The sequence below is a fragment of the Tachyglossus aculeatus genome, chromosome 23 (assembly GCF_015852505.1).
Source record: "Tachyglossus aculeatus isolate mTacAcu1 chromosome 23, mTacAcu1.pri, whole genome shotgun sequence".
In the NCBI taxonomy this organism is placed as follows: domain Eukaryota; kingdom Metazoa; phylum Chordata; class Mammalia; order Monotremata; family Tachyglossidae; genus Tachyglossus; species Tachyglossus aculeatus.
The window spans coordinates 37,834,101-37,860,634 of NC_052088.1; the positions used below are offsets into that span (position 1 = coordinate 37,834,101).

Consider the following 26,534-nt stretch of genomic DNA (forward strand, 5'->3'; position numbering starts at 1 on the left):
ATAAGCGCCACTGACTAATTGGTCGGCAGACACTCAAAAAATTATCAATTGACGGTCAAAAAAATCCTACTGACAACCGGGCGGCTGTACTATGTGTGAGCCCACTGTTGGGTAGGGACTGTCTCTATATGTTGCCAACTTGTACTTCCCAAGCGCTTAGTACAGTGCTCTGCACACAGTAAGCACTCAATAAATACGATTGACTGATTGATGTTGCCAACTTGTACTTCCCAAGAGCTTAGTACAGTGCTCCGCATACAGTAAGCGCTCAATAAATACGACTGATTGGTTGATTGACCGGTCTGATGAACGCCCAGCTGACGGGCTCACGGTCTAGAAGGGGGAGACGGACGGCAAAACAAACCATGTGGACGGGTGTCAAGTCGTCAGAAGCAGCGTGGCTCGGTGGAAAAGAGCCCGGGCTTTGGAGTCAGTGGTCATGGGTTCAAATCCCGGCTCTGCCAACTGTCAGCTGTGTGACTTTGGGCAAGTCACTTCACTTCTCTGGGCCTCAGTTCCCTCATCTGTAAAATGGGGATTGACTGTGAGACCCCATGGGACAACCTGATCACCTTGTAGCCCCCCAGTGCTTAGAACAGTGCTTTGCACATAGTAAGTGCTTAGTAAATGCCATCATCATTATTATTATTATGAAGCCACATTCACACATTCAGTCGTATTTATTGAGCACTTACTGTGTGAAAAGCACTGTACTAAGCGCTTGGGAAGTACAAGTCGGCAACATATAGAGACGGTCCCTACCCAACAACGGGCTCACAGTCTAGAAGGGGACTACTACCAATGAACAAACCGGATTCCTGAACTCATAAGTGATAACGCCATGGTCGTGAGTTCGAATCCCAGCTCCAAGTGTCAGCTGTGTGACTTTGGGCAAGTCACTTAACTTCTCCGGGCCTCAGTTCCCTCATCTGTAAAATGGGGATTAAGATTGTGAGCCCCACGTGGGACAACCTTGATTACCTCGCATCCCCCCGGCGCTTAGAACAGTGCTTTGCACATGGTAAGCGCTTAACAAATACCAACATTATTATTATTATTATTATTATTATAACTCCGAGTCGAATTCTCCATCCGAAAGACCCCACAGCCATGGGGGACTGGAAGTGAGCAGACAAGAGCTACTGAGGCATGTCACGGAGGCTTGGGAAACGGTGGCAAAATCAGGCCTCATGACGAGAGAAGAGACACGTCGAGATGGGCGGAAGTTTTTGGTTTGTGTTTTTGTAAAACAAACCGAAGTGGTTTTGTTTAACAAAACAGTGGTTTTAAACAAACCACTGGTTTGTTGGTTTAAAACAAACCAAAGCCCTACTGAGAGCTCACCTCCTCGAGGAGGCCTTCCCAGACTGAACCCCCTCCTTCCTCTCCCCTTCCTCCCCCTCCCATCCTCCCCGCCTTACCTCCTTCCCCTCCCCACAGCACCTGTATATATGGATATATGTTTGTACGGATTTATTACTCTATTTTATTTGTACATATTTATTCTATTTATTTTATTTTGTTAATATGTCTTGTTTTGCTGTCTGTCTCCCCCTTCTAGAATGTGAGCCCATTGTTGGGTAGGGACTGTCTCTATATGTTGCCAACTTGGGCTTCCCAAGCGCTTAGTACAGTGCTCTGCACACAGTAAGCGCTCAATAAATACGATTGACTGATTGATTGATATTGCTATACTGTACTCTCCCAAGCGCTTACTACAGTGCTCTGCACACAGTAAGCACTCAATAAATATGACTGACTCTGTGCCTGCATTTCCTCATTTGTAAAAGAGGAATGAGATTCCTGCTGTCGCAGCTATGAGCCCCGTAGGGCCCAGGGATTGGATCCTGGAGAAGCAGCGTGGCTCAGTGGAAAGAGCACGGACTTTGGAGTCCGAGGTCATGGGTTCAAATTCCGGCTCTGCCACTTGTCAGCTGTGTGACTCTGAGCAAATCACTTAACTTCTCTGTGCCTCAGTTACCTCATCTGTAAAATGGGGATTAAAACTGTGAGCCCCATGTGGGACAACCTGATCACATTGTAAACTCCCCAGCGCTTAGAACAGTGCTTTGCACATAGTAAGCGCTTAATAAATGCCATCATCATTATTATTATTATCCTTTGTACATCCATCTCGGTGCTCGGTACATAGTAAGCGCTGGATAAATACCGTTGTTATTATTAGCCTTTTACAAGCTGGGGGCTGCGTCTCTCTCTGACACACTCATCCTGCTAAACGCACTCCATCGCGACAAATGAAAATGATACAAATAAATAGCTCTCACGGGCGTCTTCGATGGAAAAATGCATCATTTAAGTCCAAGTTCCTTCTACCCAAGAAATGGCAATGGGCGTCTACCTTCTACAGAAATGTTTCCCTTAAATCCGCTCTGCTGTTCCGAATGGCATCACGCAATATAATGCCCTGCTTTCCTCCATTCTTATACTATGAGCCCCACGTGGGATAGGGCCTGTGTCCAACCTGATGAATTCATGCCCACCCCAGCACTTAGAACAGAGCCTGACACCCACTAAGTGCCCTGCTTTCCTTCATATACTATGAGCCCCATGTGGGATAGGGACTGTGTCCAACTTGATGAACTCGTACCCCCTCCAGCGCTTAGAACAGAGCCTGATACCCAGTAAGGACCCTGCTTTCCTTCACTCTTATACTATGAGCCCCATGTGGGATAGGGACTGTGTCCAACTTGATGAACTTGTACCCTCCCCAGCGCTTAAAACAGAGCCTGACACCCAGTAAGCGCCCTGCTTTCCTTCACTCTTATACTATGAGCCCCATGTGGGATAGGGACTGTGTCCAACCTGATGAACTCGTGCCCATCCCAGCGCTTAGAACAGAGCCTGACACCCAGTAAGTGCCCTGCTTTCCTTCATTCTTATACTATGAGCCCCATGTGGGATAGGGACTGTGTCCAACTTGATGAACCTGTACCCTCCCCAGCGCTTAAAACAGAGCCTGACACCCAGTAAGCTCCCTGCTTTCCTTCATTCTTATACTATGAGCCCCATGTGGGATAGGGACTGTGTCCAACCTGATGAACTCGTACCCTCCCCAGCGCTTAGAACAGAGCCTGACACCCAGTAAGCGCCCTGCTTTCCTTCATTTTTATACTATGAGCCCCAAGTGGGATAGGGACTGTGTCCAACCTGATGAACTCGCACCCACCCCAGTGCTCAGAACAGTGCCTGACACACTGCTTTCCTTCATTCTTATACTATGAGCCCCATGTGGAATAGGGACTGTGTCCAACTTGATGAACTCGTGCCCACCCCAGCGCTTAGAACAGAGCCTGACACCCAGTAAGCGCCCCGCTTTCCTTCATTCTTATACTATGAGCCCCACGTGGGATAGGGACTGTGTCCAACTTGATGAACTCGTACCCACCTCAGCGCTTAGAACAGAGCCTGACACCCAGTAAGCTCCCCGCTTTCCTTTATTCTTATACCATGAGCCCCATGTGGGATAGGGACTGTGTCCAACTTGATGAACTTGTACCCTCCCCAGCGCTTAAAACAGAGCCTGACACCCAGTAAGCGCCCTGCTTTCCTTCATTTTTATACTATGAGCCCCATGTGGGATAGGGACTGTGTCCAACCTGATGAACTCGTACCCACCCCAGCGCTTAGAACAGAGCCTGACCCCCAGTAAGCGCCCTGCTTTCCTTCATTCTTATACTATGAGCCCCATGTGGGATAGGGACTGTGTCCAACTTGATGAACTCGTACCCCCTCCAGCGCTTAGAACAGAGCCTGATACCCAGTAAGCACCCTGCTTTCCTTCACTCTTATACTATGAGCCCCATGTGGGATAGGGACTGTGTCCAACTTGATGAACTTGTACCCTCCCCAGCGCTTAAAACAGAGCCTGACACCCAGTAAGCGCCCTACTTTCCTTCACTCTTATACTACGAGCCCCATGTGGGATAGGGACTGTGTCCAACCTGATGAACTCGTACCCACCCCAGCGCTTAGAACAGAGCCTGACACCCAGTAAGCGCCCTGCTTTCCTTCATATACTATGAGTCCCACGTGGGATAGGGACTGTGTCCAACTTGATGAACCTGTACCCTCCCCAGCGCTTAAAACAGAGCCTGACACCCAGTAAGCGCCCTGCTTTCCTTAATTCTTATACTATGAGCCCCATGTGGGATAGGGACTGTGTCCAACCTGATGAACTCGTACCCTCCCCAGCGCTTAGAACAGAGCCTGACACCCAGTAAGCGCCCTGCTTTCCTTCATATACTATGAGTCCCACGTGGGATAGGGACTGTGTCCAACTTGATGAACCTGTACCCTCCCCAGCGCTTAAAACAGAGCCTGACACCCAGTAAGCGCCCTGCTTTCCTTCATTCTTATACTATGAGCCCCATGTGGGATAGGGACTGTGTCCAACCTGATGAACTCGCACCCACCCCAGTGCTTAGAACAGTGCCTGACACCCTGCTTTCCTTCATTCTTATACTATGAGCCCCATGTGGGATAGGGACTGTGTCCAACTTGATGAACTCGTGCCCACCCCAGCGCTTAGAACAGAGCCTGACACCCAGTAAGCACCCCGCTTTCCTTCATTCTTATACTATGAGCCCCACGTGGGATAGGGACTGTGTCCAACTTGATGAACTCGTACCCACCTCAGCGCTTAGAACAGAGCCTGACACCCAGTAAGCTCCCCGCTTTCCTTTATTCTTATACCATGAGCCCCATGTGGGATAGGGACTGTGTCCAATTTGACGAACTCGTACCTTCCCCAGCGCTTAGAACAGAGCCTGACACCCAGTAAGCGCCCTGCTTTCCTTCATTCTTATACTATGAGTCCCATGTGGGATAGGGACTGTGTCCAACCTGATGAACTCGTGCCCACCCCAGCGCTTAGAACAGAGCCTGACACCCAGTAAGCGCCCTGCTTTCCTTCATTCTTATACTATGAGCCCCACGTGGGATACGGACTGTGTCCAACTTGACGAACTCGTACCCACCCCAGAGCTTAGAACAGAGCCTGACACCCAATAAGCACCCCGCTTTCCTTCATTCTTATACTATGAGCCCCACGTGGGATAGGGACTGTGTCCAACCTGATGAACCCGTACCCACCCCAGTGCTTAGAACAGAGCCTGACACCCAATAAGCGCCCCGCTTTCCTTCATTCTTATACTATGAGCCCCACGTGGGATAGGGACTGTGTCCAACCTGATGAACTCGTACCCACCCCAGCGCTTAGAACAGTGCCTGTCACCCACTAAGTGCTTAACGGACGTGATAAAAATAATATAACCCTCCTGAAGCGGACTATGGCCGCAGAGCGGGCTCGGACTCGGGTCACTTCCCGAAAAGCCGAATGTTGAACAGATTTTCCCACGGGAACGAGGTCACCCGGGAATCTGTCGCTTCCCAAGGGCAGCCACCTTGTCTTTACCCAAAGTGCCATTCTTCGGCCCTCTCCGAAGCGGTCAACACGGCGCGCCCGATAGACCGTCAGCTCGTTGTTGGGTAGTGACCGTCTCTATATGTTGCCAACTTGGACTTCCCAAGCGCTTAGTACAGTGCTCTGCACACAGTAAGTGCTCAATAAATATGACTGAATGAATGACTCCCCACAGTACATATGTATCTATCTGTATATATCTGTAATTGATTGTTGTATCTCTTTGTATTAATGTCTGTCTCCCCCTCTAGACCGCGAGCTCGTTGTTCGGTAGGGACCCTCTTTACATGTTGCCAACTTGGATTTCCCAAGCGCTTAGTACAGTGCTCCGCACACAGTAAGCGCTCAATAAATACGACTGAATGAATGACTCCCCACAGCACATATGTATCTATCTGTAGATACCTGTAATTGATTGTTTTATCTATTTGTATTAATGTCTGTCTCCCCCTCTAGACCGTGAGCTCGTTGTTGGGAAGGGACCATCTCTCCATGTTGCCAACTCGTACTTCCCAAGCGCTTAGTACAGTGCTCCGCACACAGTAAGCGCTCAATAAATACGATTGAATGAATGACTCCCCAGAGCACATATGTATCTATCTGTAGATATCTGTAATTGATTGTTTTATCAATTTGTATTAATGTCTGTCTCTCCGTCTAGACCGTGAGCTCGTTGTTGGGTAGGGACCGTCTCTCTATGTTGCCAACTTGTACTTCCCAAGCGCTTAGTACAGTGCTCCGCACACAGTCAGCGCTCAATAAATACGATTGAATGAATGAACCATCCACCGACTGCCGGTGCACCCGGGTGGGCTGCCTGGTGGCGGCTCCCCCACCACCCCCCCGGTCCCCCCCGGGCCGGCCGGCCTCCGCGGGCCTACCTCCTGGAGCAGCCTGTCCAGTTTGTGCTGCAGCTCGAGGAAATAGCGGGAGGAGACGAGGCCCTGGCAGGCCTTCTCCAGGCAGTCGCGTGCCAGCTCCACCAACTGATGGAGCGTGAAGCTGAGGACGCCGTCGGACAGAGGCCGGACGTGGTCCGAGGAGTAGCTCGTCACGATCTCCCGGAGTCGTTCCTCCATCTGGGCCGTGGCCTGCACGGGGACGAGGCGGCAGGGTCATTTCTTTATTTTTATTCGTATCTGTCTCCCCCTCTACGCTGTAATCTTGTTGTGGGCAGGGAGTGTGTCTGTTTATTGCTCTACTGGACTCTATAATAATAATAATAATGATATTTGTTAGGTGCTTACTATGTGCCAAGCACTGTTCTAAGTGCTGGAGTAGATACAAGATAATGAGGGTACCCCACATAGGGCTCACAGTCTTCATCCCCATTTTATAGCCCCTCTAGACTGCAATTTTGTTGTGGACAGGGAGTGTGTCTTTCTTGCTCTATTGGACTTTATAATAATAATAATAATGATGGTATTTGTTAAGCGCTTACTATGTGCCAAGCACCGTTCTAAGTACTGGAGTAGATACAAGGTAATGAGGCTATCCCACATGGGCCTCACAGTCTTCATCCCCATTTAATAGCCCCTCTAGACTGCAATCTTGTTGTGCGCAGGGAGTGTGTCTGTTTATTGCCCTATTGGACTCTATAATAATAATAATAATAATAATGGTATTTGTTAAGCGCTTACTATGTGCCAAGCACTGTTCTAAGTACTGGAGTAGATACAAAGTAATGAAGCTGTCCCACGTGGGGCTCACAGTCTTCATACCCATTTAATAGCCCCTCTAGACTGTAATCTTGTTGTGGGCAGGGAGTGTGTCTGTTTATTGCTCTATTGGACTCTGTAATAATAATAATAATAATAATAATAATAATGGTATTTGTTAAGTGCTTACTATGTGCCAAGCACTGTTCTAAGCATTGGAGTAGATACAAGGTAATGAGGTTGTCCCACGTGGGGCTCACAGTCTTCACCCCCATTTTATAGCCCCTTTAGACTGTAATCTTGTTTGTGGGCAGTGTGTCTGTTTATTAATAATAATAATAATAATAATAATGATAATGGCATTTATTAAGTGCTTACTATGTGCAAAGCACTGTTCTAAGCGCTGGGGAGGTTCCAAGGTGATCAGGTTGTCCCATGGGGGGCTCACAGTCTTAATCCCCATTTTACAGATGAGGTAACTGAGGCCCAGAGAAGTGAAGCGACTTGCCCAAAGTCACCCAGCTGACAATTGGTGGAGCCGGGATTTGAACCCATGACCTCTGACTCCAAAGCCCGGGCTCTTTCCACTGAGCCACGCTGCTTCTCCAAATACCATCATCATCACCCACAGTGTTGGGAGGGTACTCTCCCAAGCGCTCAGGACAGCGCTCTGCACACGGGAAGCGCTCAATAAATACGGTTGACTGGAGTGTGATTTGCAGTCCACGGACCCAGATGGGGTGGGGGGCGTCCAGCTGGGGCGCGTTCAAACGGAAGGGGAGGGGAGAGAGGAAGCCCGGACGTCCTCCGTTACCTTTGGAAACCTCTCCCTGTAGACGTGGTTCATCATGACGATCTCGTGGTCGCAGCAGGCGGCAGAGCGGCCGGGGCTGCAAGAGGAAGCGAGACCCGTGAGTCCGGCACAGCGTCCAGCACAGCGTCCCGCACACGGGGCCGCCCCAGGGCGCTGAATGACCAGAGCGGGACTGAAGGAAGGAGAAATGCCGGGACGGGGAGAGCGGCAGGACGGGGCCTCTGCACTTTCTTACATTCTTCTTGTGGAGACTGTAAGCTCGCTGTGGGCAGGGAATGTGTCTGTTTTTTGTCCGACTGAACCCTTCCAAGTGCTTAGTACACTGCTCTGCACACAGTAAGCGCTCAGTAAATACAATCAACTGACTACTCTCCCAAGCTCTTAATGTGTTTGTTTGTTATACTGTCCTTTCCTACACACGCTGCGCACAAGGGCTCAATAAATACAACAGACTACTCTCTCAAGTGCTTAGTACAGTGCTCCGCACACATTAAGCGCTCAATAAACAAGACTGGCTGCTCTTCCAGGCGCTTCGTACAATGCTCTGCCCCAAATAAGTGTTCATAAATATGGCGGACTACTCTCACAAGCACTTAGTACAGTGTTCTGTCCACAGTAAGAGCCCAATATAAATGCTTAGTACAGTGCTTGGCACACAGAGAGCGCTCAATAAATACAATTGAATGAATATGACTGGCCACTCTCCCGAGCGCTTAGTACAGTGCTCTGTCCACAGTAAGCGCCCAATAAATATGACCGACTACTTTCCAAAGCGCTTAGTACAGTGCTCTGTCCACGGTAAGCACCCAATAAATGTGACCGACTACTCTCTCAAGCGCTTAGTACAGTGCTCTGTCCACAGTAAAGCACCCAATAAATATGACCGACTACTCTCTCAAGCGCTTAGTACAGTGCTCTGTCCACAGTAAGCACCCAATAAATATGACCGACTACTCACCCAAGCGCTTAGTACAGTGCTCTGTCCACAGTAAGCGCCCAATAAATATGACCGACTACTCTCCCAAGCGCTTAGTACAGTGCTCTGTCCACAGTAAGCACCCAATAAATATGGCCGACTACTCACCCAAGCACTTAGTACAGTGCTCTGTCCACAGTAAACACCCAATAAATATGACTGACTACTCACCCAAGCGCTTAGTACAGTGCTCTGTCCACAGTAAGTGCCCAATAAATATGACTGACTATTCTCCCAAGCGCTCAGTTGAGTGCTGTGCCCATGGTAAGCGCTCAGTGAATAATAATAATAATAATAATAGTAATAATAATAATAGCATTTGTTAAGCACTTACTATATGCAAAGCACTGTTCTAAGCTCTGGGGAGGATACAAGGTGATCAGGTTGTCCCACGGGGGACTCACAGTCTTAATCTTAGAGAATCTTAGTCTTAGAGAAGCAGCGTGGCTCCATGGAAATCAATCAATCAATCGTATTTATTGAGCGCTTACTGTGTGCAGAGCACTGTACTAAGCGCTTGAGCCGGGGCTTTGGAGTCAGAGGTCATGAGTTCAAATCCTGGCTCCGCCACTTGTCAGCTGGGTGACTTTGGGCAAGTCACTTCACTTCTCTGGGCCTCCTCATCCAGGGATGAAGACTGTGAGCCCCACGTGGGACAACCTGATCGCCTTGTATCCCCCCACAGGGCTTAGAACAGTGCTTCGCACATAGTAAGCGCTTAACAAATGCCATCATTATTATTATGATTAATCCCCATTTTACAGCTGAGGTAACTGAGGCCCAGAGACGTGAAGTGACTTCAATCAATCAATCAATCATATTTATTGAGCGCTTACTGTGTGCAGAGCACTGTACTAAGCGCTTGGGAAGTACAAGTCGGCAACACATAGAGACAGTCCCTACCCAACAGCGGGCTCACAGTCTAGAAGGGGGAGACAGAGAACAAAACCAAACATACTAACAAAATAAAATAAATAGAATAGATATGTACAAGTAAAATAGAGTGATAAATATGTACAAACATATATCCATATATACAGGTGCTGTGGGGAAGGGAAGGAGGAAAGATGGGGGAGATGGAGAGGGGGACGAGGGGGAGAGGAAGGAAGGGGCTCAGTCTGGAAAGGCCTCCTGGAGGAGGTGAGCTCTCAGTAGGGCCTTGACTTGCCCAAAGTCACCCAGCCGACAGTTGGCGGAGGCAGGATTTGAACCCATGACCTCTGACTCCCAAGCCCGGGCTCTTTCCACTGAGCCACGCTGCAGGGATGGGTGGATGGCCGGCCGGAGGGGAGGGAGGGAAGGCGGGGCCGGTGGCGACCCCAGACTGAGCCCCCTCCTTCCCCTCTCCATCCCCCCCGCCTTACCTCCTTCCCTTCCCCACAGCACCTGTATATATGGATATATGTTTGTACGGATTTATTACTCCATTTATTGCTTTATTTTACTTGTACATATTTATTTTATGCTGTTAATATGTTACGTTTTGTTCTCTGTCTCCCCCTTCTAGACTGTGAGCCCGCTGTCGGGTAGGGACCGCCTCTAGATGTTGCCAACTTGGACTTCCCAAGCGCTTAGTCCAGTGCTCTGCACACAAGAAGCGCTCAATAAATATGACTGAATGAATGAAAGAATGAATAAATGACCTGAGGCTGCGGGAGCGAGGCCGCAGGGCCGAAGCGCGGCAGCGGCCGTCCGTGGCGATGCTCTCAGAGGCGCAGAAGTGGCGGGACAGAAAGTGCAGCTCGTCCGGGGTCGGCTGGTACGGCAGCTGATGCAGCTTCTCCTGCGATGAGCAGGACGACTGCAACGAGAATAATAATAATAATAATAATGGCATTTATCATTAATAATAATAATAATAATAATGGCATTTGTTAAGCACTTACTATGTGCAAAGCACTGTTCTAAGCGCTGGGGGGGGATACAAGGTGATCAAGCTGTCCCACGTGGGGCTCACAGTCTTACTCCCCATTTTACAGATGAGGGAACTGAGACTCAGAGAAGTGAAGTGACTTGCCCAAGGTCACAGAGCAGACATGTGGCGGAGGCGGGATTCGAACCCATGACCTCTGACTCCAATGCCCAGGCTCTTTAATAATAATAATAATAATGTTGATATTTGTTAAGCACTTACTATGTGCCAAGCACTGTTCTAAGCGCTGGGGTAGGGACAAGGTAATCAGGTTGTCCCAGGAGAGGCTCACAGTCTTCATCCCCATTTTACGGATGAGGGAACTGAGGCCCAGAGAAGTGAAGTGACTTGCCCAAAGTCACACAGCTAAGTGGCAGGCTGGGATTTGAACCCGTGGCCTCTGACTCCAAAGCCCGGGCTCTTGCCACTGAGCCACGCTTTACTAGGTGCGCAAAGCACTGTTCTACGCACTGGGGAGGTTACAAGGTGATCAGGTGATCAGCCACGGGCGGCTCAAAGTCTTTAATCCCCATTTTCCAGATGAGGGAACCGAGGCCAAGAGAAGTGAGGTGACTTGCCCACTGTTGGGTAGGGACCATCTCTATATGCTGCCAACTTGGACTTCCCAAGCGCTTAGTACAGTGCTCTGCACACAGTAAGCGCTCAATAAATATGAATGAATGAATGAACTTGCCCAAAGTCACCCAGCTGACAATTGGCGGAGCCGGGATTTGAACCCATGACCTCTGACTCCAAAGCCCGGGCTCTTTCCACTGAGCCATGAAGCGGCGAGGCCTCAGCGCGAATGCCCCGGAGCCCGAAGACCCAACAATTATAGCGTGGCTCAGTGGAAAGAGCCCAGGCTTTGGAGTCAGAGGTCATGGGTTCAAATTCCAACTCCACCACTTTCATTCATTCAATCGTATTTATTGAGCGCTTACTGTGTGCAGAGCACTGTACTGAGCGCTTGGGAAGTACAAGTTGGCAACATATAGAGACGGTCCCTACCAACAGTGGGCTCACAATCTAGAAGGGCAGCTGGGTGACTTCGGGCAGGTCACTTCACTTCTCTGCGCCTCAGTTCCCTCATCTGTCAAATGGGGATTAAGACTGTGAGCCCCCCGTGGGACAACCTGATCACCTTGGAACCTCCCCAGTGCTTAGAACAGTGCTTTGCACATAGTAAGCACTTAATAAACGCTATCATTAATTATAATTCTCATCATTACGGTGCGGGTCCGTTCATTCATTCGATCCCATTTATTGAGCTCTGCCTGTGTGCAGAGCACTGTACTAAGCGCCTGGGAGAGGACAAGAGAACCTCACCTCCCTTCTCTCCTTCTCCATCCCAGCCCGCACCCTCCGCTATTTTATTTCTACATGTTTATTCTATTCATTTTATTTTGTTAATATGTTTTGTTTTGTTGTCTGTCTCCCCCTTCTAGACTGTGAGCCCGCTGTTGGGCAGGGACCGTCTCTAGATGTTGCCAACTTGGACTTCCCAAGCGCTTAGTCCAGTGCTCTGCACACAGTAAGCGCTCAATAAATACGATTAAATGAATGAAAGAATGAATGCTGCCACTCACCTCCTCACTGTACCTCATTCTCGCCCATCCCGCCGTCCACCTCCGGCCCGCGTCCTCCCCCTGGCCCGGAATGCCCTCCCTCCGCTCCGCACCTCCGCCAAGCTCGCTCTCTTCCTCCCTTCAAAGCCCTACTGAGAGCTCACCTCCTCCAGGAGGCCTTCCCACACTCAGCCTACTTTTTCCTCTCTTCCTCCCCATCCCCCCCTCCCTACCTCCTTCCCCTCCCCACAGCACCCGTATAGACGTTTGTACAGATTTATTACTCTATTCTACCTGTACATATTCACTATTCTATTTATTTTGTTAATGATGTGCATCTAGCTTTATTTCTATTTGTTCTGACGACTTGACACCTGTCCACGTTTTCATCATCATCATCAATCGTATTTATCGAGCGCTTACTGTGTGCAGAGCACTGTACTAAGTGCTTGGGAAGTACAAGTTGGCAATATACAGAGACGGTCCCTACCCAACAGTGGGCTCACAGTCTAGAAGGGGGAGACAGAGAACAAAACCAAACATACTAACAAAATAAAATAAATAGAATAGATATGTACAAGTAAAATAAATAAATAAATAAATAGAGTAATAAATATGTACAAGCATATATACATATATACAGGTGCTGTGGGGAAGGGAAGGAGGTAAGATGGGGGGGATGGAGAGGGGGACGAGGGGGTTTTGTTTTGTTGTCTGTTTCTATCCCTTCTAGACTGTGAGCCCGTTGCTGGGTAGGGACTGTCTCTATATGTTGTCGACTTCTACTTCCCAAGCGCTTAGTACAGTGCTCTGCACACAGGAAGCACTCAAGAAATATGATTGAATGAATGAATGAATGAACCCCCTTCTAGACTGTGAGCCCGTTGTTGGGTAGGAACTGTCTCTATCTGTTGCCAAATTGTACTTTCCAAGTGCTTAGTACAGTGTTCTGTACACAGTAAGCGCTCAATAAATACGATTGAATGAATGAATGAATGAATGAATGAACCCTCTTCTAGACTGTGATCCAGCTGTTGGGTAAGGACTGTATCTGTTGCCAAATTGTACTTTCCAAGCGCTTAGTACAGTGTTCTGCACACAGTAAGCGCTCAATAAATACGACTGAATGAATGAATGAATGAATGAATGAATGAACCCTCTTCTAGACTGTGATCCAGCTGTTGGGTAAGGACTGTATCTGTTGCCAAATTGTACTTTCCAAGCGCTTAGTACAGTACTCTGCACACAGTAAGCGCTCAACAAATATGACTGAATCAGAGAAGCAGCGTGGCTCAGTGGAAAGAGCCCGGGCTTGGGAGTCAGAGGTCATGGGTTCTAATCCCGGCTCTGCCGCTTGTCGGCTGTGTGACTTTGGGCAAGTCACTTCACTTCCCTGTGCCTCGGTTCCCTCATCTGGAAAATGGGGGTGAAGACTGTGAGCCCTATGTGGGACAACCTGATCACCGTGCATCCTCCCCAGAGCTTAGAACAGTGCTTTGCACATAGTAAGAGCTTAACAAATGCCATCATCATCATTACTATTATTTGAATGAATGGACGAACCCGGGCCTCCACTCTCCCGGCCCCGCGCTTTCTCCTCTAGGCAGTTCTTGCTCCTCTCTTGTACCACGCTCACCCTTAGTACAGTGCTCCGCACACAGTAAGCGCTCAAGAAACATGACTGAATGAGGGTCACGAAGGCGTGTGGGCCTCTCGCCAGTACTCACCGACACCGTGGAGCTGGGCGTGTTGGTCCCGTAGCCGGACGAGGGCAGGGATGCCAGCGACCACCGCCTTCCATCGGTCCTGCGGGGAAGCCAAAGTCAGTGCCCGGTTGCCCCCGCTGGCTACCACCCTGGCCCACCGGGAGGGATGATTGGGCCGCTCCCAGGCCGGCCGGCACGCAATCCGACCACCCCTGGGCCACTGGCCTTCAGGAAGGCTGACTAGCCAGGCCGAGCGGGCGGAGAGGCCCGGGCCGTCCCGGCCTTGCCATTATTGTTGCTCTGGCAACTCCTCGGGGCGCCAACGGGGCCGCGTACCGAGCTAAGCGGTGGGCAGAGTCAGTCGGTCAATCGTATTTATTGAGCGCTGTACTGAGTGCTGGGGAGGAGACGATACAACAATAAACAGACACATTCCCTGCCCACAGGGCCAGGTAAATCAGTCGAGGCAGGGGCCTGGTGAGAGCCGGGTGCGGGGAGGCTGGCGGCACCAGATAGGGACCACAGGGGAGGCTGATGTGAGCCCACTGTTGGGTAGGGGCCGTCTCTATGTGTTGCCAACTTGTACTTCCCAAGCGCTTAGTACAGTGCTCAGCACACAGTAAGCGCTCAATAAATACAATGGATTAATTGATGGGGAGCTGATGGGGCAGGCCCAGCTCTGATTCATTCATTCATTCATTCATTCAATATATACATATGTATATATGTTTGTATATATATATATACAGGTGAAACACATGGAGAAGCAGCGTGGCTCAGTGGAAAGAGCCCAGGCTTTGGAGCCTGAGGTCATGGGTTCAAATCCCAGCTCCGCCAACTGTCAGCTGTGTGACTTTGGGTAAGTTACTTCACTTCTCTGGGCCTCAGTTCCCTCAGCTGTAAAATGGGGATTAAGACCGTGAGCCCGCCGTGGGACACCCCGATCACCTTGTAACCTCCCCAGCGCTTAGAACAGTGCTTTGCACATAGTAAGCACTTAAGAAATACAATCATTATTATTATTATACTATGTGTCAAGCACTGTTCTAAGCACTGGGGGAGATACATGATAATCATAAGGGCGGATACAGTCCCTGTCCCACATGGAACTCACAGTCTCAGTAGCAAGATGGATATGTGTGTGTGTGTTAATGGGGGTGTGTGGGGGGTCTTTAAAAATACACACACACCACACCTCCACCCAGACAATACGTCAACCAGTAAAGTTTATCTTTAAGCCTAAAAAAGGCTCGGAAGATAAATCGGTCAAAGGCTAAGGCAGGGCCGGTCCCGGGAACGTGGGAGACACAGACAGACACATCACATGGCTGAGGTCTTTGTCATCCATTCACCTGTCACTTCAGCGTCAGTGACCGAGGGACAGTTGACTAAATTACGTTAAAAAAAACAACCCCAGAATCAAAATAACTCTGAGTAGTCTGAGAAAGTGATTAGCTCTCGCTGGGAAGACAAAATATTTCCACTCCTGATCCAGACCCCGCGAAACCTCCCCCTCAACCATCCCCCCTCTTCAAAATGCTCCAAATCGGCCTCTCCTCGCTTACGGGGAAAACAGCTCGCTCTCTCCAGGATAATCTGAAGAGATTTAAGAAGTAGTCAGTACTGCTAGAACAAGTTTTTCCCTTGCAGGCGCTCTGGATGGGACGTGACGGGGGGGAGGACTGTGCTCTCCGAGAACTCAGGACAGTGCCCGGCACACAGTAAGCGCTCAACAAATACGACCGAAGGAATGAACGAGAACAAAACATATTAACAGAATAAAATAAATAGAGGTCGGGTGTCTCTATATGTTGCCAACTTGTACTTCCCAAGCGCTTAGTACAGTGCTCTGCACACAGTAAGCGCTCAATAAATACGATTGATTGATTGATTGAGTTGCTCGGGTAGGGGCGGGGGAAGACCAGGGACTGAATCCAGCGGAAGGGGCCACAGAATAGGCGGGAAGCAAGTTCCACTTCTCACCCACACCTATCTCCCCAGGGCTTAGGTCACAGTGCTCTGCATACAGTCAGTGCTCGATAAGCCCGCTTGGCGGGCGAAACCTCGTGGCCCCAGTCACCCAGGGGTGGAAGGGTCCAAGGCCTTGAAGTGCACGCAGTCATCAAACATACATGATGATGATGATGATGGTATCTGTTAAGCACTTACACTGTGCCAAGCACTGTTCTAAGCGCTGGGGTAGATACAAGGTAATCGGGTTGTCCCACGTGGGGCTCACGGTCCTAATCCCCGTTTTACAGATGAGGGAACTGAGGCCCAGAGAAGTGAAGTGACTTGCCCAAAGTCACGCAGCTGATCAGCGGCGGAGCCGGGAGTAGAACCCATGACGTCTGACTCCCAAGCCCGGGCTCTTTCCACTAATCAATCAATCAGTTGTATTTATTGAGCCCTTACTATGTGCAGAGCACTGTACTAAGTGCTTGGGAAGTGCACGTTGGCAACAGATAGAGACGGTCGCTACCGAACGGTGGGCTCACAGTCTAGAAGGGGGAGACAGAGAACAAAACATATTAACAAAATAGAATAGATATGTACAAATAAAATAGAGTAATAAATCCGTACAAACATATATCCATATATACAGGTGCTGTGGGGAAGGGAAGGAGGTAAGGTGGGGGGGATGAAGGAGAGAGGAAGGAGGGGGCTGAGTGTGGGAAGGCCTCCTGGAGGAGGTGAGCTCTCAGTAGGGCCTTGAAGGGAGGAAGAGAGCTAGTTTGGTGGATTTGCTTCTCTGGGTTTGCCCCCAGACAAGGAGAGGACGCTGGGGAGAGTGACCCACGCTGGATGAGGAGCAGAGACGATTCTGGCCCCCAACCCACCAGTGCGGTTCTCCCCTTGAGCGGGGGGCCACGGGCCTACCTTCTGGCGAAGGAAAAGTGAGCTGAGGTGCTGGGAGAAAAGGTCCTCGGGCTGTCCTGGGGGCTGTTACCTGCAAGAGGACCTGGGAAGAAGAGGGAAAAATGAGACAGGAAGCTCTATTATTATTATAATCATTATCAATTATTATTATTATTGTATCTGGTAAGTGCTAACTATGCGCCAGGCACCGTACTAAGTGCTGGGGTGGGTACAAGCAAATCGGATTGGACACAGTCCCTGTCCCCCATGGGGCTAACAATCTCAATCCCCATTTTATCCTAGGGGATTCATTCATTCATTCAATCGGATTTATTGAGCGCTTACTGTGTGCAGAGCACTGTACTAAGCGCTTGGGGAGTACAAGTTGGCAACGGCTTCTGGACTTCCAATCTAATAATAATAATAATAATAATTCATTCAATCGTATTTATTGAGCGCTTAGTGTGTGCAGAGCACTGTACTAAGCGCTTGGGAAGTACAAGTTGGCAACGGCTTCTGGACTTCCAATCTAATAATAATAATAATAATTCATTCAATCGTATTTATTGAGCGCTTACTGTATGCAGAGCACTGTACTAAGCGCTTGGGAAGTACAAGTTGGCAACATTTAGAGACGGTCCCTACCCATCAGCGGACTCACAGTCTAGAAATAATAATGGTATTTGTTCAGCATTTACTATGCGCCAGGCACTGCGGCAGACAAGTGGCGGAGGTGGGATTAGAACCCATAACTTTCTGATTCTATCCACTACACCACGCTGCTTCTACCCCACGGCACTGGTGAGTGCCATGACTCAGACTCTAGACTAGACTGTGAGCCCGCTGTTGGGTAGGGACCGTCTCTATATGTTGCCAACTTGGACTTCCCAAGCGCTCAGTATAGTGCTCTGCACACCGTAAGCGCTCAATAAAGATAATTGAATGAATGGTGCCAGGAGAAGAGCCAGGGCCAGTCGTAGTCCAGTACAGGGTCCATTGGATAGAGGGGGAAGGGACGGTCACCTGCATGAGCCGAGAGCGGGGAGCGAGGCCGCGGCAGGGCCGAAGACTGGCCATTGGCGATCAGGCTTTTCCGGTTGCTGGTCCGGCAGCTACGGAGAGGAAAAGGATGCAAATTCCCTGTTAGCCACTCACTGGAAGGCCGGAGAGCCAAGCGGTCCGGCATCCCTCCCTCCCGTCCTGTCCTTTGGACGGCCCCTTATCCAGCCTCCATTCCCCCACTCCTGCCCCAAACAGCTGCCTGGCTCAGCATCAGCGTAATAATAATTACTATGGTATTTGTTAAGCGCTTACTAGGTGCCAAGCACTGTTCTAAGCGCTGGGGGGATACAAGTTAACCATGGTATAGTATAATAATTATTATGGTATTTGTTGAGCACTTACTAGGGCGGGATACAAGTTAACGATGGTATAGTATAATAATTATTATGGTATTTGTTAAGTGCTTACGAGGTGCCAAGCACCATTCTAAGCACTGGGGGGGATACAAGTTAACCATGGTATAGTATAATAATTATTATGGTATTTGTTAAGCGCTTACTAGGTGCCAAGCACTGTTCTAAGCGCTGGGGGGATACAAGTTAACCATGGTATAGTATAATAATGATTATGGTATTTGTTAAGCACTGACTAGGGCGGGATACAAGTTAACGATGGTATAGTATAATAATTATTATGGTATTTGTTAAGTGCTTACGAGGTGCCAAGCACCGTTCTAAGCACTGGGGGGGATACAAGTTAACCATGGTATAGTATAATAATTATTATGGTATTTGTTAAGCGCTTACTAGGTGCCAAGCACTGTTCTAAGCGCTGGGGGGGATACAAGTTAACCATGGTATAGTATAATAATTATAATGGTATTTGTTAAGCGCTTACTAGGTGCCAAGCACCATCCTAAGCGCTGGGGGGGATACAAGTTAACCATGGTATAGTATAGTAATTATTATGGTATTTGTTAAGCACTTACTAGGTGCCAAGCACTGTTCTAAGTGCTGGGGGGATACAAGTTAACCATGGCATAGTATAATAGTTATTATGGTATTTGTTAAGCGCTTAATAGGTGCCAAGCACTGTTCTAAGCACTGGGGCGGATACAAGTTAACCATGGTATACTATAGTAATTATTATGGTATTTGTTAAGCGCTTACTAAGTGCTATGCACTGTTCTAAGCGCTGGGGGGGATACAAGTTAACCATGGTATAGTATAATAATTATTATGGTATTTGTTAAGCACTTACTAGGGGGGATACAAGTTAACCATGGAATAGTATAATAATTATTATGGTATTTGTTAAGCGCTTACTAGGTGCCAAGCACTGTCCTAAGTGCTGGGGGGGATACAAGTTAACCATGGTATAGTATAATAATTATTATGGTATTTGTTAAGCGCTTACTGAGGGGGATACAAGTTAACCATGGAATAGTATAATAATTATTATGGTATTTGTTAAGCGCTTACTAGGTGCCAAGCACTGTTCTATGTGCAGGGGGGGGGGGGGATACAAGTTAACCATGGTATAGTATAATAATTATTATGGTATTTGTTAAGCGCTTACTAGGTGCCAAGAACTGTTCTAAGCGCTGGGGGGGATACAAGTTAACCATGGTATAGTATAATAATTATTATGGTATTTGTTAAGCGCTTACATGGGGGGGATACAAGTTAACCATGGTATAGTATAATAATTATTATGGTATTTGTTAAGCGCTTACTAGGTGCCAAGCACCGTTCTAAGCGCTGGGGGGGATACAAGTTAACCATGGTATAGTATAATAATTATTATGGTATTTGTTAAGCGCTTACTAGGGGGGGATACAAGCTAACCATGGTATAGTATAATAATTATTATGGTATTTGTTAAGCGCTTACTAGGTGCCAAGCACCGTTCTAAGCGCTGGGGGGGATACAAGTTAACCATGGTATAGTATAATAATTATTATGGTAATTGTTAAGCGCTTACTAGGGGGGATACAAGTTAACCATGGTATAGTATAATAATTATTATGGTATTTGTTAAGCGCTTACTAGGGGGGGATACAAGTTAACCATGGTATAGTATAATAATTATTATGGTATTTGTTAAGCGCTTACTAGGTGCCAAGCACTGTTCTAAGCGCTGGGGGGATACAAGTTAACCATGGTATAGTATAATAATTATTATGGTATTTGTTAAGCGCTTACTAGGTGCCAAGCACTGTCCTAAGCGCTGGGGGTATACAAGTTAACCATGGTATAGTATAATAATTATTATGGTATTTGTTAAGTGCTTACTAGGTGCCAAGCACCGTTCTAAGTGCTGGGGGAGATACAAGTTAACCATGGTATAGCATAATAATTATTATGGCATTTGTTAAGTGCTTACTAGGTGCCAAGCACTGTTCTAAGCACTGGGGGAGATGCAAGTTAACCATGGTGTAGTGGATAATAATAATAATTATCCCCCTTCTAGACTGTGAGCCCACTGTTGGGTAGGGACCGTCTCTATATGTTGCCAACTTGTACTTCCCAAGCACTTAGTACAGTGCTCTGCACACAGTAAGCGCTCAATAAATACGATTGAATGAATAATTATTATTCTAGACTGTTAGCCCACTGTTGGGTAGGGACCGTCTCTATATGTTGCCAACTTGGACTTCCCAAGCGCTTAGTACAGTGCTGTACATACAGTAAGCGCTCAATAAATACGATTGAATGAATAATTATTATTCTAGACTGTGAGCCCATTGTTGGGTAGGGACCGTCTCTATATGTTGCCAACTTGGACTTCCCAAGCGCTTAGTACAGTGCTCTGTACACAGTAAGCGCTCAATAAATACGATTGAATGAACGAATGAATTACAGTGTTTGTTAATTGCTTACTATGCCCCAAGCACTGGTCTAAGCGCTGGGGGAGATACAAGGTAATCAGGGCTCACAGCCTTAATCCCCCTTTTCCAGATGAGGTAACTGAGGCCCAGAGAAGTGAAGCGACTTGCCCAAAGTCACACAGCTGACAACTGGTGGAGCCGGGACTTGAACCCATGACCTCTGACTCCCAAGCCCGTGTTCTTTCCACTGAGCCACGCTGCTTCTCTAGCCCCTCCATGATCTCTCGGCAGCCCCCCGAGTCTCCCCACCCCTTGGCCCGAGCCCACAAACTCTGGCTGACCATCGGAGCGGAGAATCCACTTCCGGGCTTGAAATTCATTCAATCGTACTTATTGAGCGCTTACTGTGTGCAGAGCACTGTACTAAGCGCTTGGAAAGTCCAAGTTGGCAACGTATAGAGCCGGTCCCTACCCAACAGCAGGCTCACAGTCTAGAAGGGGGAGACAGACAACAAAACAAAACATATCACAAAAAGAAGCAGCATGGCTCAGTGGAAAGAGCACGGGTTCAAATCCTGGCTCTGCCAATTGCCAGCTGTGTGACTTTGGGCAGGTCACTTCACTTCTCTGTGCCTCAGTTACCTCATCTGGAAAATGGGGATTAAGACTGTGAGCCCTCCGAGGGACAACCTGATCAGCTTGTAACCTTCCCAGCGCTTAGAACAGTGCTTTGCACATAGTAAGCGCTTAATAAATGCTATCATTATTATTGTTATTATTAACCCCTCCTCTCGCCCCACAGGACGGCGGCTTCAACTGAGCAAATCAACGTAGTGCCTGACCTGCTCTGGGGGGCTTCACAGACCACCGGGTGAATTTGGGGCAATCAATCAATCGTTTTTATTGAGCGCTTACTGTGTGCAGAGCACTGTACTAAGCGCTTGGGAAGTACAAGGTGGCAACATATAGAGACAGTCCCTACCCAACAGTGGGCTCAGGGCAATATAATGTACCCACAAAGACACGTGAGGTAAAACCTCATTGAGGAGAGAAGGTAGATGGGCCCTCTCTGGGCCTCAGTCAATCAATCAATCAATCATATTTATTGAGCACTTACTGTGTGCAGAGCACTGTACTAAGCACCGGGGTGGATACAAGTAAATTGGGTTGGACACAGTCCCTGTCCCACGTGGGGCTCGCAGTCTCAATCCTCATTTTGCAGATGAGGCAACTGAGGCCCAGAGAAGTGAAATGACTTGCCCAGGGTCACACAACAGACAAGAGGCAGAGGGGGGATTAGAACCCATGACCTTCTGATTCCCAGGCCAGTGCTCTATCCGCTACGCCAAGCTCTCTCCTGGGCAGCGGCCCGTTACTGAGGCTCTAAACCGCGAAAGCTGACCTAATTCATTCACTCAATCGCGGTTCTTGAGCGCTCACTGTGTGCTGAGCACTGTACCACGCGCTTGGGAGAGTACGCTACAACAACAAACACAGTCCCTGCCCACAACGAGCCTACAGTCTAGACGACCTAATGGCTGTGGGGAGAGGGGAAGGGGGCAGACAAGGAGGGGAGCTTTGGAAGGCCGCTTGGGAATGAAACAGCCCGGGAAGTCGAGGCCAGGACGTGTGACATTCAATGGTAATAATCGGATTGCGTTGTGGTAGCCGTTAAGTGCCTACTATGTGCTGAGCGCTGTTCCAAGCATGGGGGCAGCTAAAGTTAATCCCGGCTCCGCCAACTGTCAGCTGTGTGACTTTGGCCAAGTCACTTCACTTCTCTGTGCCTCAGTTCCCTCATCTGGAAAATGGGGATCAATCAATCAATCGTATTTATTGAGTGCTTACTATGTGCAGAGCACTGTACTAAGCGCTTGGGAAGTACAAATTGGCAACACATAGAGACAGTCCCTACCCAACAGTGGGCTCACAGTCTAAAAGGGGGAGACAGAGAACAGAACCAAACATACCAACAAAATAAAATAAATAGGATAGAAATGTACAAGTAAAATAAATAAACAAATAAATAAATAGAGTAATAAATATGTACAACCATATATACATATATACAGGTGCTGTGGGGAAGGGAAGGAGGTAAGATGGGGGGATGGAGAGGGGGACGAGGGGGAGAGGAAGGAAGGGGCTCAGTCTGGGAAGGCCTCCTGGAGGAGGTGAGCTCTCAGCAGGGCCTTCATCATCATCATCATCATCATCATCAATCGTATTTATTGTGCAGAGCACTGTACTAAGCGCTTGGGAAGTACAAGTTGGCAACATATAGAGACAGTCCCTACCCAACAGTGGGCTCACAGTCTAAAGACCGTGAATGAAGACTGTGAGCCCCCCGTGGGACAACCTGATCACCTTGTAACCTCCCCAGCGCTTAGAACAGTGCTTCGTACATAGTAAGCGCTTAATAAATGCCATCATTATTAATCAGGTTGGAAACGGTCCCTGTCCCACAAGGAGCTTGTAGTCCATTGGGGAGGTAGAACAAGTACTGAATCCCCATTTTACACGTAAGGAAACTGAGGCACTGAGGCCACCCATCCCATCCCCTTCCCAGCCGAGGGGCCCGTCTTCCCCTCTAGACCGTAAAGCCCCTTGGGGGCACCGTGGAAACTGTCTACCAACTCTGTTGTATCGTACTCTCCCAGGCGTTTAGTACAGTTCCCTGCACACAATAATCACTCAATAAATACCACTGATGAGTGACTGTATGCCCAGAAGCGGAGTGGCTTAGTGGGTAGAGCACGGGCCTATGAGTCAGACGGACCTGACTTGTAATCCTGGCTCTGCCACATGTCTTCTGTGTGACCTTGGGCAAGTCACTTCACTTCTCCGGGCCTCAGTTTCCTCATCTGTAAAATGGAGATTGAGCCTTTGAGCCCCACGTGGGACAGGGACTGCGTCCAACCCAATTTCATCATTATCATCATCATCAATCGTATTTATTGAGCGCTTACAATGTGCAGAGCACTGTACTAAGCGCTTGGGAAGTACAAATTGGCAACATCTAGAGACGGTCCCTACCCAACAGTGGGCTCACAGTCTAAAAGGGGGAGACAGAGAACAAAACCAAACATACTAACAAAATAAAATAAATAGAATAGCTATGTACAAGTAAAATAAATAAATAGAGTAATAAATATGTACAAACATATATACAGGTGCTGTGGGGAAGGGAAGGAGGTAAGATGGGGGGGATGGAGAGGGGGACGAGGGGAGCCCCACATGGGACAGGGACTGCGTCCAACCCAATTTGCTTGCATCCACCCAGGGCTTAGCAGAATGCCTAGCACACAGTAAGTGCTTAACAAATACCATTATTATTATTATTATTCTATGGGTCGCAGTTACCTCGATTGGAAAATGGGGATTAAGACTGTGAGGCCTATGTAGGACAGAGACTGCGTCCAACCCAATTACCTTGTATCTACCCCGGCACTTAATACGGTACCTGGCACATAGTAAGCACTTAACAAATACTACAATTATCATTGAGAAGCAGCGTGGCTCAGTGGAAAGAGCCCGGGCTTTGGAGTCAGAGGTCATGGGTTCAAATCCCAGCTCCGCCACTTGTCAGCTGGGTGACTTTGGGCAAGTCACTTCACTTCTCTGTGCCTCAGTTGCCTCATCTGTAAGATGGGGATGAAGACTGTGAGCTCCATGTGGGACAACCCGATCACCTTGTAACTGCCCCAGCGCTTAGAATAGTGCTTTGCTCATAGTAAGCGCTTAGTAAATGCCATCATTATTATTATGGGAGAGTAAATGTGGGACGTATTAAAAAGAGGGACAGTCAGACCCAGGGGAGCGAGTGTTCCCCAGGGTCTTCAGCGGGAATCCTCCTCTCCCCTCCTTCCGCAAACCTTGAAGACCCTCCCCTGTGGGTCACGCACACCCAATGAGGAGGGGAAGTGGAAAAAGAGAGAGTGGGAGTTGCTTTCTTTTAGACTGTGAGCCCACTGTTGGGTAGGGACTGTCTCTATATGTTGCCAATTTGTACTTCCCAAGCACTTAGTACAGTGCTCTGCACATAGTAAGCGCTCAATAAATACGACTGATGATGATGATGATTATTGCGTTCTAACTGCCCCGCTTGCAGATAACTTATCCCCCATGGAAGGAAGCTCGTCATGGGCAGGAGTTTGTGGCTTGGATATCCGTTGGACTTTCCCAAGCACGCCCTGCAGCTGGTGGGCATCGCTCAGACCCGCCGCTGGCAGTCCCGCTCGGCCTCGCCACAGAGAGGGCAGGGCCCGACCCTCCTTCTCCGGCCCTTAGGCCTGAGCTTCCCAGATGGGCAGCCGTCGGATCCCGGAAAACCCTGTCCTTCCTACAGTCGGCTCCCACGCTCCGGGACTGGAGCCCAGTGGAGAGCACCCCTTGGGCACCCCGCCCCGACGGGGTGGAAGCCGGCCGCCCCCTCCACGCCCCACCCATCTGCAGTCTCACCCTCAGCCGCGGGCATCAGCAAGCCACCCCCCACGCCTCCCCAGGAGCCCAAGGGGAGGTGGGCCCAGTTTCTGGCCAACCTGCTGCCCCGGGGAGGGCATGGCGGGGGCGGGCAGGGAAGGGGCCGGGCACCGTTGGCACTGCGGCCCAGGGCGGCACCCGGACGGGCACAATGCCAGGAGGGCGGGTCGGCCCCAGTGGGCTCCCGGGCCTCACAGAGGCTCTGTGATTTTGTGGCAGGTTTCAGGGCCTCCGCCCCGCCTCTCCCATCCCTGCCCTTCTGAGTCAGCCCAGAGCCAGGTGGACTGGAAGGCGAGAATAATAATAATAATAATAATGATAGCATTTATTAAGCGCTTACTACGTGCAAAGCACTGTTCTAAGCGCTGGGGAAGTTGTCCCACAAGGGGTTCACAGTCTGAATCCCCATTTTACAGCTGAGGTAACTGAGGCCCAGAGAAGTGAAGTGTCTTGCCCAAAGGCACCCAGCTGACAGTTGGCGGAGGCGGGATTTGAACCCATGACCTCTGACTCCAAAGCCCGAGCTCTTTCCACTGAGCCACGCTGCTTCTCCCACCCACCCAAATGCCCGTCCGTCTCCCGGGGGGGCCCCTGGCCTCCCACTCTGTGGAACAACGGACGCTCCACCGTGGACCGCACTTGGCCGATTTCCATCCTCATCATGGCCCGTCCTGGGGCCGGGGCAGTCCGCCCACCCTGGCGGAACAATGGACATTCCGGTTTCTTCTGGGGCTGGACGTGGGGGGTTCTGAGTCAGGCTTCCCCCCCCGGGCCTGCCTCGCACCACTATCAGGTGCTGTACTGGACGCCCTCCCTGCGTAGAGAGCTGTCCTGGTGGACGACTTTGGGCAGAGCACTGTACTGGGTGGTCAATAATAATAATAATAATAATGGCATTTGTTAAGTGCTTACTATGTGCAAAGCACTGTTCTAAGCACTGGCGGGTTACAAGGTGATCAGGTTGTCCCATGTGGGGCTCACAGTCTTAATCCCCGTTTTACAGCGGAGCCGGGATTCGAACCCATGACCTCTGACTCCAAAGCCCGTGCTCTTTCCACTGAGCCACGCTGCTTCTCAAGAGGTCAAGAGGAAAAGGCAGGTCTCTGCCCCCGAGGCACCGACAATCAATTGAGGGAGAAGATGGAGAGACAGCCAGAGATAAACTGGGGGAGGAGAAAAATCCCAGCGGCAACCAGTCCGGGCCTCAATTGCGACACACACAAGTACTAAGAGATCAGAGCGGCAGAACGGGAGCACAGAATAATAATAATAATAATAATAATAATAATA

The 26,534-nt window shown here is 49.2% G+C and overlaps 1 protein-coding gene across 2 annotated transcripts in view; it reads right to left on the bottom strand.

Annotated features, from left to right (window-relative positions):
• Window positions 1-26,534, bottom strand: part of MAST4 (microtubule associated serine/threonine kinase family member 4) — a 192,558-nt gene that overhangs the window by 49,531 nt on the left and 116,493 nt on the right. For both annotated transcript variants that reach the window (XM_038765621.1, XM_038765622.1), the window contains 6 exons: window positions 17,957-18,045; window positions 16,955-17,036; window positions 14,096-14,174; window positions 10,535-10,692; window positions 7,916-7,991; window positions 6,325-6,534 (listed from right to left, as the gene is read on the bottom strand). In XM_038765621.1, coding sequence (XP_038621549.1) covers window positions 6,325-6,534; window positions 7,916-7,991; window positions 10,535-10,692; window positions 14,096-14,174; window positions 16,955-17,036; window positions 17,957-18,045 — 694 coding nt within the window. The remainder of the gene's footprint in view (window positions 1-6,324; window positions 6,535-7,915; window positions 7,992-10,534; window positions 10,693-14,095; window positions 14,175-16,954; window positions 17,037-17,956; window positions 18,046-26,534) is intronic.